Below are 15,176 nucleotides of genomic sequence, written 5' to 3'. Positions count from 1 at the left end.
TCCCGCAGATGTGGGGCAGAGGTTTTGGACCCTCTGTCCGGTTGTCAGCGCTTCAGCTGGAGAAGTTTGTTGTAACTCCATAGATGGTGCTGGCAGGAAAACCTATGTCCCTGTCCGTGGTGTGGGAGAAAGGCCGACTACCTCTTCTCTCGGGAAGGCTGAAGCTGCTGTTGGTGCTGAGCAGAGCTCAGTGATGTTCTGCCCTGATGCCAGCGGTTCCGCTGGGAAGCAAGATGAAAAGTTGGTGGCCTTGCGCAACTCCTTTTTAGGGCCACCGACTGTTGTATGCAGGGTCAACAGCACCATGTCTTGATGCCAGCTCTTCCGAGTTGTTCCTCCTCAGCAGAAAAGTCTATTAAATCCCCAGTCTCTACAGTCTCTGGGGATTGAGGTTCATCATCTGCTGCTACTGGAGCCCAGAAGATGTTACCGGTGCTGGGCAGAGGTTAGTGGAGCTCTGCCCTGTTGTCATCACTTCATTTGAAATCTCAGTAAATGTTACATCCTTCAATGAAAAGTCAATTAAATCCAAGCTTTGTGTGGCTGGAAAGTGAGGACGGCTTCCTCCTCTCCCCCAAGCCCATTAACTGCAGCTGGGGAGATAAGCTGACTGCTTCATCTCCCATACCTTCCTCTCCCTGCCGGACAGATGCATTCCTCCATCCAAGCTCTTCCTGTGCAGAAACAGGTTCATCAACATTAGTCAGCACTTGCTGCATCCGCCATAAGAGCTCCGCTTCCATAGCTGGAGGTGGAGGTGAGCAAAGTACACTGTTACTCTGTCCCATTGATGATAATTCAGCCGTGATTTCAGGACTGTTGGCTGGTACTTCTGGATAGTCCCAGGCAAAGGGAGCCCCGCCCTGCTGCTGAGCAGAGTCTAGCAGCTGTCTGTGAGCGATTTCCAACTCTATATCATCCAGTGCCCAGTGCACTTCCGAGATGTTCAGCATCTCTTCTCTGTGATCCATGATTTCCTCCAACCACCACTCTGGATCACTCCCAAAGTCAGGGTCCCCTGACAGCTTTCCATACAACAGCCCTAGGCCACCTTAGCCAAAGACTTCTGTTGGGCTGTCACCCGCTGTCCAAGGGCATGCTATACAAGCCACGGCTGGTGATCTCTCCACCCCTATACAAGCCATGGCTGGTGATCTCTCTGCCCCTATACAAGCCATGGCTGGTGATCTCTCTGCCCCTATACAAGCCATGGCTGGTGATCTCTCTGCCCCTATACAAGCCATGGCTGGTGATCTCTCCGCCCCTATACAAGCCATGGCTGGTGATCTCTCTGCCCCTATACAAGCCATGGCTGGTGATCCCTCTGCCCCTATACAAGCCATGGCTGGTGATCTCTCTGCCCCTATACAAGCCATGGCTGGTGATCTCTCTGCCCCTATACAAGCCATGGCTGGTGATCTCTCTGCCCCTATACAAGCCATGGCTGGTGATCTCTCTGCCCCTATACAAGCCATGGCTGGTGATCTCTCTGCCTCTATACAAGCCTTGGCTGGTGATCTCTCTGCCCCTATACAAGCCATGGCTGGTGATCTCTCTGCCCCTATACAAGCTATGGCTGGTGATCTATCTGCCCCTATATAAGCCATGGCTGGTGATCTCTCTGCCCCTATACAAGCCATGGCTGGTGATCTCTCTGCCTCTATACAAGCCTTGGCTGGTGATCTCTCTGCCCCTATACAAGCTATGGCTGGTGATCTATCTGCCCCTATATAAGCTATGGCTGGTGATCTCTCTGCCCCTGGTGAGGGTGAAGGCTCGGAGGCCATTTGGGAGCGAGTGGTGGCCGGGATTAAGGTTCTGAATAGGGAGAGAGACAAGCTCTACAAACTGAGCGGAGCTGAAACGTTTGCGAAGGCAGCGTGAGAGCTTGTAGAGCCGGAACCGCAGATCGATGGCTTCGGAAATCCAACTGGCTAAAGTCCTGGTGGAACACCAGGAGACCATTGTGTCCATGATGGAAGGAAGAGATGGGCACTTCAAAGAGAAGTTTGGCAATGATCAAAGGTTTACAAGGATGGCAAAGGTGGAGGTGGTGGAGGAGACCCCCAGTTCTGACCCCCTGCCCCCTCAGAGAGAGGTAAGCAGCCCCATGCCTTCCCAGGAGTCAGGAGGCATGTTGAGGGCCATCCAGGCAATGGAGTCTCCTATGCGGGGGGATCAGCTGGCGTTTGGTGATGAGAATATAACTGATGATGTGCCTGATAATGTCAAGCCCCAAGCAGGGGATAAAACTGTTTTTGTACCATCTAACACCATGAGCAATGTTGAAAGTGTGTCCAGTGACAATCAAGTTGCTAATCCCATGTGTAGCGATGTTGTACTGATAGGAAATTGAATGTGTGTGTGACTGATAGCAATTGTCCCAGCGCAAGTGTGATGGACACTCGTCCCAGCTCAGTCCAAGCAATTAATAATAATAATAATAATAATATACAGACTACTGTAACTTCAGTGTGGGGCCTTGGCCCTGATAAGCCTACATTTGCTCAGGTGGTACGCTCTGCTCCTGGTAGCTCCGCCCCTAAGCGGGCTTTCCCCCTGCGACCTACCACTTTGAGCACCCCGGGATCTGGTCTTGGGTCTCTGGCTTCTGCTGGGGGTCCGAGACGAAATGTAGTGATTCTTAAATGGGAAGGTGGTGCAATCCCTCCAGCATGGCGTGCAGTGGTGGAGATGATTTTGGAGATGGGTTTTGGGGCAAATGTCCTGTATGCCCTAATACATGTTGCTGGGAATCGAGAGTATACTATTAGCTTCACCAGGCCAGAGGGTCTTGACCTGTTCTGGGAGCGAAATGAGGCTTGGTGCAGGTCAAAACCCGAATGGGAAGATCTGGCCCCAGTTGCAGTTTCACAAAGGTCAACGGTGAAAAAGATCACAATTATTCTCACCAATGAGAGTGTTCCTGCTCGGGACCTAGAGGTCTGGTTAAGGAACTATGGTGAGGTTTTGACTAAGCCCGATAAAATCCTTGATGAGCATAACATCTGGACTGGGGGTTGGTCAGTAACAGTCAGGTTGGCCAGGGATGGGAATGTTGTCCATCACCTGCCCTCCTCAGCTTTTATAGGGAGGGATAGGATGACTATTTTCTACCCTGGTCAGCCGAAGCTGTGTCACCGCTGTGGAGAAAAGGGGCATTTGAGCTCCTCCTGTTCAGCCTTGATATGTTCAGTGTGTCGGGGTCAGGGTCATGTGGCTAAGGACTGCACCGAGATGATCAGGTGCAACCTGTGCCTGCGCCTTGGCCACCCCTACAGCAGATGTCCTGAAGCCTGGCACAATATGGAGAAAGAAGTAATAGATGACTTGTCAAAGCTGGACAGGATGGAGGGTGAGGCCCCTGGTGTACCATCCTCCTCTGCGGTGACTGACTCCCCTGGTCCTGTTCAGGATCCCTCCCTCAGTTCCCATGGCCACCCCTCCTGTGTCTGTAAGTATTCCTTCTGTATCTGTCTCTGTGTCCCCCCAGCCTACTGTATCCCCTCCTCTTGTGTCAGAACCTTCCAAGTCTGTGCCCCCCGAGTCAGTTACCCCCCAGGAGTCTACCCCTCCTAAGTCTGACTTAAAGAAAGCCCCCCCCCCAACAGGAGTAGTAGCAAGTACTAAAAAGGTTGCTTTTTCCTCTGTAAAGAAGTCTTCTGTGAAGACTTCTAAGAAAAAGGCAAGAGAGGAGAGCATCTCTGAAGCTGACCTGCAGTACCTGGAGGAGAGAAGGAAGGTTGGGAGGCGAAAGAAGCAGGCGGTGAGGACGGAACGGGGACGGGAAGCTCCAGTGCCTGTCTCCAACCGCCATAGGGCCTCTAAGTTAGATATTTCCTCATCTGGGCAAAGCAAAGTTCAGATTCAGAAATGGAGTTGGAAACGGCCTCAAGAAAGAGAGAGGCTTCTGGTGATGAGCAGCAGAGGGGAGCTAAGAAGCAATCCACCCAATAACCCAAATGGCGGTTCCCCCTCTGTTAAAAGTGGTGACAATAAATGTCGCCAGCATTAAGTCAGTAAGAGCTCGTTCTATGGCCTTCTTTTTGTTCAGCCAATTAGATGCTGAAATTTTTATGGGCCGCACACAAAATGGGACAGGAAATGCCTTTTTACAAGGATCAAGCCATTTCTTTTTACATCCCGGCAAGTGGTCTTTGGAGGTGACTTTAATACAGTAACTAGGCCCAAGGACAGGAAGGACTTCAAGGACAGGCTGGGATATGATAGCGTTTTTTTAAATAGTATGGTTAGGGATGCTGGTCTTGTGGATGTGCACATTAAGCACCTCCCGGATGACACCGGGTTCCCCTTTCATCGAGGTAATAGTCAGAGTAGAATAGATAGGTTTTTTTTTAAGGAGACCTCTGCTTTCTCACCCCCAGTGGTGCAGGCAGTAGAGTTCTCTGATCACTGTATGCTATCTGTGGTCCTGAATGCTTCAGACGCCCCTCAGAGGGGTAAGGGCATCTGGAGATTGAATTCGACTCTACTCAAGGAAGAACATGTTAGACAATCCTTTGAGGAATTCTTTCAGGCACAGGTGACCATCCTGGACTTTTGTAGCAGCAAGGCTGAGTGGTGGGAGTTGACCAAAAAGAGAATCGCTGGATTCTTCAGGGGCCTAGCCAATAGAAAACAGTTTAATAAATACATGACCTACCAACGTTTACGGAGGAAGCTGGATATTCTTGTCTCGAGAGGAGGAGATCCTGGGGCAATCTCTGAAGTGAAACTCCTTCTCAGGAAGTGTCAATATGACCGGCATGCCTCTTTGGTTCTGGAGAGGGACTATGGGAAGTACCACTCGCCTGACCCTTACCAGAACTGCAAACAAGGTGTAGCAGTTAAAACGGTCTTTGGCCTTAAGGACAGTATAGGTTCCTTGACAAAGTCCAGGTCAGGGGTTCTGGAGGTCGTGAGGTCCTTTTATGCTGACCTTCTTGGGAGGAAAGAGCTTGACCGTGACAAGATGGAAAGCTTTTTGGACTCTACTCCAGGTCTAAATGATGAAGATTTCCCATTGATGAATTTGACAGAGGAGATCACAGTTGAAGAGGTGATGAGGGCAATTGAACAGCTTGCCATCAAAAAGTCACCTGGACCGGATGGCTTGATGGCTGAGTTTTACAAAGCTTTTAAGCCTATTCTGGCCCCACATTTGGTAGAGGTTTTTAACAGTTGCCTTGCTGAGGGGGTACTTCCCCCTTCCATGAGGCACTCGGCTGTGATTCTTCTTTCAAAGGGTAAAGATCCTTCGATGATTGAGAATTGGCGCCCCATCAGCCTTCTTAATGTCGATAGAAAGATACTGGCAAAGATCATTTTCTGGCGCCTATCGTCAGTAGCAGAGTCTTTGCTTTCTCACCATCAGCACTGTTCGGTCCAGGGTAGGAGCACCTTCACAGCGGTTTTAGCTGTCCGGGAGGCCTTGGAGCGATGCAGGGCTGCAGGCTGGGGAAAGTATTTGCTGACATTGGATCAGGCAAAGACTTTTGATCGTGTTAACCATGAGTACCTGTGGTTGCTCCTTAGTAAGTACGGTCTGCCGGGTGGTTTTGTTGATTGGCTGAAAATCTTGTATAAGGGGGCAGAAAGCTTTCCTCTTGTTAATGGTTGGGTTGGGCAGTCCTTTGAGGTTGGCTCTGGAGTGCGTCAAGGTTGTCCCCTGAGTCCCCTGCTCTATGTGTTTGCAATCGACCCTTTCATCAGGAAGCTAGAGAGCGGCATGTTGTGTGGGGTGCCAGTGGGGCTCCCGGGTGAGCCGCCTTTGAGGGTTGTTGCCTATGCGGACGATGTGTCGGTGATTGTCACTGGGGCGGATGAAGCAGAGGAGGTGGTCTCTCTGACATCACGGTATTCTGAAGCATCAGGCTCCAAGATCAATCAGGAAATGACTGAAGTTTTCTGGATGGGAAAGGAAGGTGAGGTGTTTGATCTCCCGGACATCTTTCCAGTGCCCCAGGAAAGAATTAAGATTTTAGGCATTGAATTTGGACCTTACGATTATGGCCTCAAAAACTGGGAAGGCAGACTGGAAATTGCCAATACTAAGGTAGTCAGCTGGAAGAGATGGAAGTTATCTATGAGGGAAAGGGTTGATCTGATTAAGACTTACCTGATTCCGATCTTCTAGTATGTCAGCTTTGTCTGCATCTTGCCAGTGTCTCTCTATGCTAAGGTCAGTAGTGTGTTCTTCCAGATGTTGTGGGGGAACAGACTGAACCCCATCAAGAGGAATGTCACCTATCTATCCAGGAGGGAGGGTGGCTTAGGTATGGTCAACCCAGTTCTTTTCTTTTCACTGCTTTTTCTCAAATTTAACATTAGTAATATGCTTGCAGTGGAACCTCCTGGATGGGTAGACATTTTTAGATCTTGGTTTAGGCCTTTTCTACGACTTTGGGAAGAAGGTGGCCAAGTGAAGAATCTCAGGGGTCATCGTGGTCAGCTACCAGCCTATGTCGCTCCGTGCCTGAAGTTACTGCGGCAGTGGCGATTGTTGGCTGAAGATCTCAGATCGGTTCCGAGGAAAGTCCTTATGAGCCGAGTCTTGAGCGAAGTCTTTCATGACCCATTGGCCTTAAGGGATTGCCCAGGCCCAGTTTTGAGGGCAGGGTTAAGACTTATTAATTTGGACAGAGTACCCCCTAAATTTAGGGATCTGGCCTGGTTGTGCTTCCATGGGAGGCTCTATGTTCGGGGCAATTTGAAATTCCGCAGTGGGATGGATCGTAGCTGTCCTCGGGATGAGTGTGCAGGTGAGGAGGAGACTATGGACCATTTTCTGCTTCATTGCCCTTTTAACATAGAGGTGTACAAACAGGTGGGGCGGGCCCTCGGTGTTTCTTTCCTCTCCAGGCTGGGTTATGCTGAGTGGGTGTATGGAGCATTCAATACTGGTGGGGTTTTTTGTTTAGATACACTTTTTTTAGTTAGCCTAGTAGTCCGCTATTTCACTTGGAACGCACGGTGTCAGGTCAGCATTCGGCATAAAATCCTTCCTGTTGAGGTGGTGGTGTATGACATTTTGCATGAGGTGGAGAAGATTTGGGTACTTGAGAGAGACAAGCGGAGTCAGGGGGCTTGGTTGAAGGCGTGGAGGGGTTTCAAGCCTCCCTGACTGCCAGGAGTCTCTTTCCCGGGTGTGGCTGTCTGTCTCTTATCACCCTAGATTATTATTTTTTTTTGGATTAATTTTTGATAAATGGCTGCGTACATAGGTGATGGGTTGTGCCTCTTAGGCCCTCTCTGCTGCTTTATGTAAATAATTTTGGTAGTGGATTATGTATATATTGTATATATTCTGAACATGGATGTGTATTCCTTGGATTTCTGTTGAAGTTTTGTACTATGGTTTTGTTTTTTACTTTTGTATAAAATTGGTTGCTTGATTCTTTTTAATAAAAGATCAATAGTGTCCCATCATTGGTATCAGTGGGAGGAATAGTGTCCCATCATTGGTATCAGTGGGAGGAATAGTGTCCCATCATTGGTATCAGTGGGAGGAATAGTGCCCCATCATTGTTATCAGTGGGAGGAATAGTGCCCCATCATTGGTATCAGTTGGAGGAATAGTGCCCCATCATTGGTATCAGTGGGAGGAATAGTGCCCCAAGGGCCAGACAGAGGCAAAGAGCCACATTTGGCCCCTGGGCCGCAGTTTGGAGACCAATGTTCTATATAATTCTATCATTGTATCTTTCTTCATCATTCTATATATTCTATCATTGTACATGTTATGTATTATTTTGTATGATTGTATCTTTTCTGTCTCCCTCCAGCCACACCCGCAGCGAAGATGATGCTCAGCCCCGAGGCGATCGATTCCGACCAACTGTCAGCGCAGTCCGAATCCGACTCGGCGGTCAGCGAGATGAAGGGGGGAAGCGTGTCGGAAACGGAGGGCGGCGAGCGCCAGACCCCGTGCCTCCCCCCACAGCTCAGCCGCGAAGAGAAGAGACGCAGGAGGCGAGCCACCGCCAAGTACCGCTCGGCCCACGCCACGAGAGAGCGGATCCGCGTGGAGGCCTTCAACGTGGCGTTCGCCGAGCTGAGACACCTGCTGCCCACTCTGCCGCCAGACAAGAAACTCTCCAAGATTGAGATCCTGCGCCTGGCGATCTGCTACATCTCCTACCTCAACCACGTGCTGGACGTCTAGCGGGATACGGCGGTCACGTGACGGACCGCAGCAAGAAAGGACGGACTGTGGCCCAGGCCAGGGGGGCCCCAATTGGTGCAGTCTGCAGGACAGGGCCCGTTTAGCTCTGGGGGGGTCTCTCTGTGGCAGAGGGGTCCCAGAGACGTGTCAGTGAGTAGCTCTAGAGAACCACGTGCATTATTTCTAGATGATATGACCAAAGGTGACTCTCTGTGTGTGGTAGATGTGTAGACGCCCTTGTGGCGGGTGTGCGTATTGTCTGTGTAGAGTAACAGTGACACCCGGTGGGCACTGTGTGTATAACATGACTATATAGAATTCATTATATATGTGTCTTACCGGCTGCGGGGACCCCCTCCACAAGATTGGTCACTGTGGGGACCCCCTCCACATGATTGGTTACTGCGGAGACCTCCCTCCACATGATTGGTCACTGTGGGGACCCCCTCCACAAGATTGGTCACTGCGGGGACCTCCCTTCACATGATTGGTCACCGCGGGGACCCCCCTTCACATGATTGGTCACTACGGGGACCCCCCTTCACATGATTGGTCAGCTGTCCCGAGGCACCAGCAGTTATGGCGGAGTGCGGCCTCAGGTAGATACAGGGCGCTGTGATGCGAATACGAAAATACTGAAATATTAGCTGGGAGTCATTCCTAATTCTGGGGGTTTCGGCCCTGTCTGTGGCGGGGAACGATTATTCTGATATCTATACAGTTCCTCTAGGAGTCTTTTCATTTCCTGCCCCCCGATATCAACCAAAGTCCAGAAGTCTCCTTCCATTTCAATGATTCATAGACGGCCCATTTATTTATAAGTGTGTGTAGAGGGGGACTTCTATTGTAGCATTAGACAGGTGCCAGCATGTGTTTCCTGATTCCCTAACCCAAACCGCTAACCCCCAGCCCTAACCTCCTAATCCTCATCTCTGATCCTAACCCTTACTCCACAACCTTCACTCCTAACCTTTTAATCCTAACCTCCAACCCTAACCTCCTAATCCTCATCTCTGATCCTAACCCTTACCCAACAAACTTTATTCCTAACCTCCCAATCCTAACCACTACCCCCCAAGCCTAACCTTTTAATCCTATCCTCCAACCCTAACCCCCAGCCCTAACCTCCTAATCCTCATCTCTGATCCTAACCCTTACCCCACAACTTTCATTCCTAACCTTCTAATTCTAACCTCCAACCCTAAGCCCCAGCCCTAACCTCCTAATCCTCATCTCTGATCCTAACCTTTACCCCACAACTTTCATTCCTAACCTTCTAATTCTAACCTCCAACCCTAACCCCCAGCCCTAACCTCCTAATCCTCATCTCTGATCCTAATCCTTACCCCACATCTTTCATTCCTAACCTTCTAATTCTAACTTTCAACCCTAACTCCCAGCCCTAACCTCCTAATCTTCATCTCTGATCCTAACCCTTACCCCACAACCTTCACTCCTAACCTCCCAATCCTAACCACTACCCCCCAAGCCTAACTTTTTAATTCTAACCTCCAACCCTAACCACCAGCCCTAACCTTCTAATCCTCATCTCTGATACTAACTCTTACCTCACAAACTTCATTCCTAATCCTCTCAATCCTAACCACTACCCCCCCCCCCCCCAACCCTAACCTTCTAATTCTAACCTCCAACCCTAACCACCAGCCCTAACCTCCTAATCCTCATCTCTGATCCTAACCCTTACCCCACAACCTTCATTTCTAACCTTCTAATTCTAACCTCTAACCCTAACCCCCAGCCCTAACCTCCTAATTCTCATCTCTGATCCTAACCTTTACCCCACAACCTTCATTCCTAACCTGCTAATCCTAACCACTACCCCCCAAGCCTAACCTTTTAATTCTAACCTCCAACCCTAACCACCAGCCCTAACCTTCTAATCCTCATCTCTGATACTAACTCTTACCTCACAAACTTCATTCCTAATCCTCCCAATCCTAACCACTACCCCCCCCCCCCAACCCTAACCTTCTAATTCTAACCTCCAACCCTAACCACCAGCCCTAACCTCCTAATCCTCATCTCTGATCCTAACCCTTACCCCACAACCTTCATTCCTAACCTTCTAATTCTAACCTCTAACCCTAACCCCCAGCCCTAACCTCCTAATTCTCATCTCTGATCCTAACCTTTACCCCACAACCTTCATTCCTAACCTGCTAATCCTAACCACTACCCCCCAAGACTAACCTTCTAATTCTAACCTCCAACCCTAACCCCCAGCCCTAACCTCCTAATCCTCAACTCTGATCCTAACCCTTACCCCACAACCTTCATTCTTAACTTCCCAATCCTAACCACCACCCCATCAACCCTAACCTTCTAATTCTAACCTCCAACCCTAACCTCCAGCCCTAACCTCCTTATCCTAAAACCCTAAACTCCTAATCCTAACCCCAAGCCTTATGCCGCGTACACACGGTCGGACTTTTCGTCTACAAAAGTCCAACGGACGCTGACGGACTAAAGCCGGCTGACAATCCGATCATATGTGGGCTTCCCCGGACTTTCAGCTGACTTTTCCAGCTGACGGACTTTAGATTTGAAACATGCTTCAAATCTTTACGTCGTAACTACGCCAGACCCAGAAATCCGCTCGTCTGTATGCTATCCTTCTAACCCTAACTTCCAACCCTTACCTCCTAATTCCTCCCTCCAACCCTAACCTCATAATCCTTACCTCCAACCCTAATCCCTAAGCCTAACCACTAACCCTCAACACTAACCCCCTAACCCTGTCTCCCATACTCCCAACCTTAACCTTGAACCCTAACTCTCAACGCTCACTCCTAACCATCTAATCCTAACTACCACCCCCAACCGTATCCTTCTAATTGTAACCTCTAACCCTAACAATGAACCCTAATCCTCAACACTAACCCCTAACCCTAATTCCCAAACTCCTAACCCTAACCCCCAGCCCTCACTCCTATCCTCCTAATCCTAACCACTACCCGCCAGCCCTAACCTTCCAATTCTAACCTCCAACCCTAACCCTCAAAACTATCCCCTAACTTCCTAATCCTAATTACTAACCTTCTAATCTTAACCTAATCCTAACTCCTACACCTAACCACCAACTCTACCCCCCAACAGTAACCCCCAACCCTAACTCCTAACCTCCTAATCCTAACCACTACCCCTCAGCCCTAACCTTCTAATCCTAACCTCTAACCCTAACCACCAACTCTAACTCCCAACCCTAACCCCCTAATTCCCAACCCTAACCCTCTAATCCTAACTCCTAATCATAACCTCTACCTCCAGCCCTTACCCCCTAGCCCCTAAACCTAACCACCAACCCTAACCCCCAACACTAACCCCTAACCCTAACTCTTAACATCATAATTCCTAACCCCTACCCCCAACCCTAACTTTCTAAACCTAACCTCCAGCCCTAACCCCTAAATGTAACCACCAACCCTAACCTCAACCCTAACCCTATAATCCTATGTACCTAATCCTGGCCCCCTAACCTCCTAACCATAATGACCTAGCCCCCTAACCATAACCTCCCAACTCTTACCCCCTAATAACCAACCCTAACCACCAACCCTAACGTCGGACCCTAACCCCCTAACAACCAACCCTAACCTTTTAACCATAACTCCCTAAGCCTAACCCCCTAACCTGTTGACATTCATAATGTTTATCGGTGCTCTGGTGTCTTCAGTGTGTTTTGGAATTTAGGATTTGGATGGAGTTAACATCCAATGACCATGGCTTGTTATTACCTAGGCCAGTGATGGTGAACCTTGGCACCCCAGATGTTTTGGAACTACATTTCCCATGATGCTCCACTACACTGCAGAGTGCATGAGCGTCATGGGAAATGTAGTTCCAAAACATCTGGGGTGCCAAGGTTCACCATCACTGCCCTTTGTCAATGCATCAAAACACATGTTATATTCATTTTCAAGCATTACTATTGACTTCTATTGGCCTCCCAACTTTAGTGCGCTGGGAGGTCCGTAGACATCAATGGAAAGGATTCAAAACCCGTTACACTATGATACGCATAAAGGAAACGCACGTTGACAACCCAGCTGCCTAAACGCACTTCTACGCACACACAAATAAATGGGCCCCCAAATCTGGGGTATAAGGGGGGCATTTTTTTTTTAATATATATATTTTTCACCAATGAATCCTTTTTGCCATTCTTTTATTCGTAACTTCCCTCCTGCAAATCGGAGCAAAGGTGATTATTTTGGCCTTTTTTTTTATCAATCGCCCCCCCATAAGATGGCGACTTTCCAGCCCATCTATAGAATAAACCGCAGGCCAAGAGAAGGCTCAGCCACCCGCCTAGGTCATTCCGCTTTATGGGGCTCGTCGCTCCCATCCCAAAATCACCCCGATATTTTTGATGGACTCCCCATTGTATACCTGAGGCCCCCTCTCTTCCCTCCCATCATGCACGGGGTGGTTTTGGTGATGCTTACTGGTCCCTTCAGTAAGTGGTTTCCCCAGTCCTCTCCATATCAGAAGAAGCACAATATGAGGCCCCCGTATATGTCAGGTTCAGGGGGCCCCTCCAACACACAATGGAGGTGTCCTACCTGCCCTCTGCTGTAGGTGGAGCTATTTGGAGGTAAAATTCCATAGTGGGAATTTGGGGCCCACTACTTTATAAGCTGGGCCCGGGGGGGGGGGGGGTTTATAGTAAAAATGTAAAATAATAATTCTGGAGCCCATAACCCAATACTTTCCCTGCCAGGGTCCAGCTGGTGTTAGGATACAGGGGGGGGGGAGGGGTAATGACCTCCAGCCCTTGCAAAGGACTCCAGTCTGCAGGATTGTGTGGACTGAGGTCTATATCTGTTATAAAAATGTTTCCCTACAAGGACTGTCTGTATTGCCCTTCAGCAGCCAATCACATTGAAGTCTGTGCTAGAAAGTGATGGATGGTGAAAGATTTAATGTGATTGTCTGCGGTGGGGTAAAAAGGCCAGTTTTTACTGAAGGGGCACTCGCATATAATATTTATTTATATTGGGGGCCCCCGATGTCTACCTATAAGGGCCCTTATCTCCAAAAGCACATAGAGCCCCTCCATCCCGCTGCCGCTGACTTTGCTTGGGTCAGGGAAATTTACTGGTTCCTAATCAGGAGCCATTGTAGTCTGTGGCCGCTCTGAAATACCAGACTTCACCAGCAGGTGGCGAGTTCTGTCATTGCAGATCTTGTCTGGAGGTCCAGAACTTCCAGGGGGGAGATCATTCCATTTGAAGCACAAAGACTGCAGCCTGGGTGGGGAGTTGTTTTTTCTTCAGATATTGGGGGGTTCTCTGCCTTGTGGGAGGGGCCAGTCTCTGACAACCATGTGGTATGTACCCGCCTCCCCTCTCTTGTCAGTGAGCTGTGATTGGAGTCCTTCATCCTCATCTCTCCCTAGTTGTAACCAGATCCCTCATCAGGCTTCTGATTGGTTGCTGTGGGCAGCGTTCTGCCCGTGTTTGTAGTGCAGCCTGGCGGTACCTGGTGTGGGGGCGGGGCTCCATAATGAGGTCAGTGATCAGATACATACCTAATACTTCTAATCCAAAGATCTTTGGGTTCAGGGTTTGTGACTTTCTACGTACGATGCAATATTTTGTAGTGAATCTGTCTCCTCGTTTCTACAGAAAGCCTTTTCTTATGACTTGTGTCTGATATCGTCCAATCACTGTAATAAACTCTTCTATGAAAACTACAAAGATTGTGTCCAGTCCTTGTGTTATGAGATCCATACTGTCAGTACCGGGTCCAGTCCTTGTGTTATGAGATCCATACTGTCAGTACAGGGTCCAGTCCTTGTGTTATGAGATCCATACTGTCAGTACCAGGTCCAGTCTTGTGTTATGAGATCCATACTGTCAGTACCAGGTCCAGTCCTTGTGTTATGAGATCCATACTGTCAGTACCAGGTCCAGTCCTTGTGTTATGAGATCCATACTGTCAGTACAGGGTCCAGTCTTGTGTTATGAGATCCATACTGTCAGTACCAGGTCCAGTCCTTGTGTTATGAGATCCATACTGTCAGTACCAGGTCCAGTCCTTGTCTTATGAGATCCATACTGTCAGTACCAGGTCCAGTCCTTGTCTTATGAGATCCATACTGTCAGTACCAGGTCCAGTCCTTGTCTTATGAGATCCATACTGTCAGTACCAGGTCCAGTCCTTGTGTTATGAGATCCATACTGTCAGTACAGGGTCCAGTCTTGTGTTATGAGATCCATACTGTCAGTACCAGGTCCAGTCCTTGTGTTATGAGATCCATACTGTCAGTACCAGGTCCAGTCCTTGTCTTATGAGATCCATACTGTCAGTACCGGGTCCAGTCCTTGTGTTATGAGATCCATACTGTCGGTACAGGGTCCAGTCTTGTGTTATGAGATCCATACTGTCGGTACGGGGTCCAGTCTTGTGTTATGAGATCCATACTGTCGGTACAGGGTCCAGTCTTGTATTATGAGATCCATACTGTCGGTACGGGGTCCAGTCTTGTGTTATGAGATCCATACTGTCGGTACAGGGTCCGGTCCTTGTGTTATGAGAGCCATACTGTCAGTACCGGGTCCGGTCCTTGTGTTATGAGAGCCATACTGTCAGTACAGGGTCCAGTCCTTGTGTCGTGAGAACCATACTGTCGGTACAGGTCCAGTTATGTGTCATGAGAACCATACTGTTGGTATGAGCTCCAGTCCTTGTGTCATGAGAACCATACTGTCAGTACGGGGTCCAGTCCTTGTGTCGTGAGATCCATACTGTCGGTACCAGGTCCAGTCCTTGTGTCATGAGATCCATACTGTCGGTACCAGGTCCAGTCCTTGTGTTATGAGATCCATACTGTCGGTACCCGGGTCCAGTCCTTGTGTCGTGAGATCCATACTGTCGGTACCAGGTCCAGTCCTTGTGTTATGAGATCCATACTGTCGGTACCAGGTCCAGTCCTTGTGTTATGAGAACCATACCATCGGTACAGGGTCCAGTCCTTGTGTCATGAGAA

At 49.1% G+C, this 15,176-nt stretch overlaps 1 protein-coding gene across 1 annotated transcript; it reads left to right on the top strand.

Moving 5' to 3' along the window:
• Window positions 1-7,783: 7,783 nt before the first annotated feature.
• On the top strand, window positions 7,784-11,533 carry NHLH2 (nescient helix-loop-helix 2; the record flags this gene model as incomplete). The annotated part of the gene is given in 1 exon segment (XM_073617614.1): window positions 7,784-11,533. A coding segment is annotated over 1 exon segment (363 nt). The 3' UTR covers window positions 8,165-11,533.
• Window positions 11,534-15,176: the final 3,643 nt, after the last annotated feature.

Source organism: Aquarana catesbeiana, linkage group LG02 (assembly GCF_042186555.1).
Source record: "Aquarana catesbeiana isolate 2022-GZ linkage group LG02, ASM4218655v1, whole genome shotgun sequence".
In the NCBI taxonomy this organism is placed as follows: Eukaryota; Metazoa; Chordata; class Amphibia; order Anura; family Ranidae; genus Aquarana; species Aquarana catesbeiana.
Note: the sequence above shows the minus strand (reverse complement) of the source record. Positions and strands in the feature narration are given on the sequence as shown.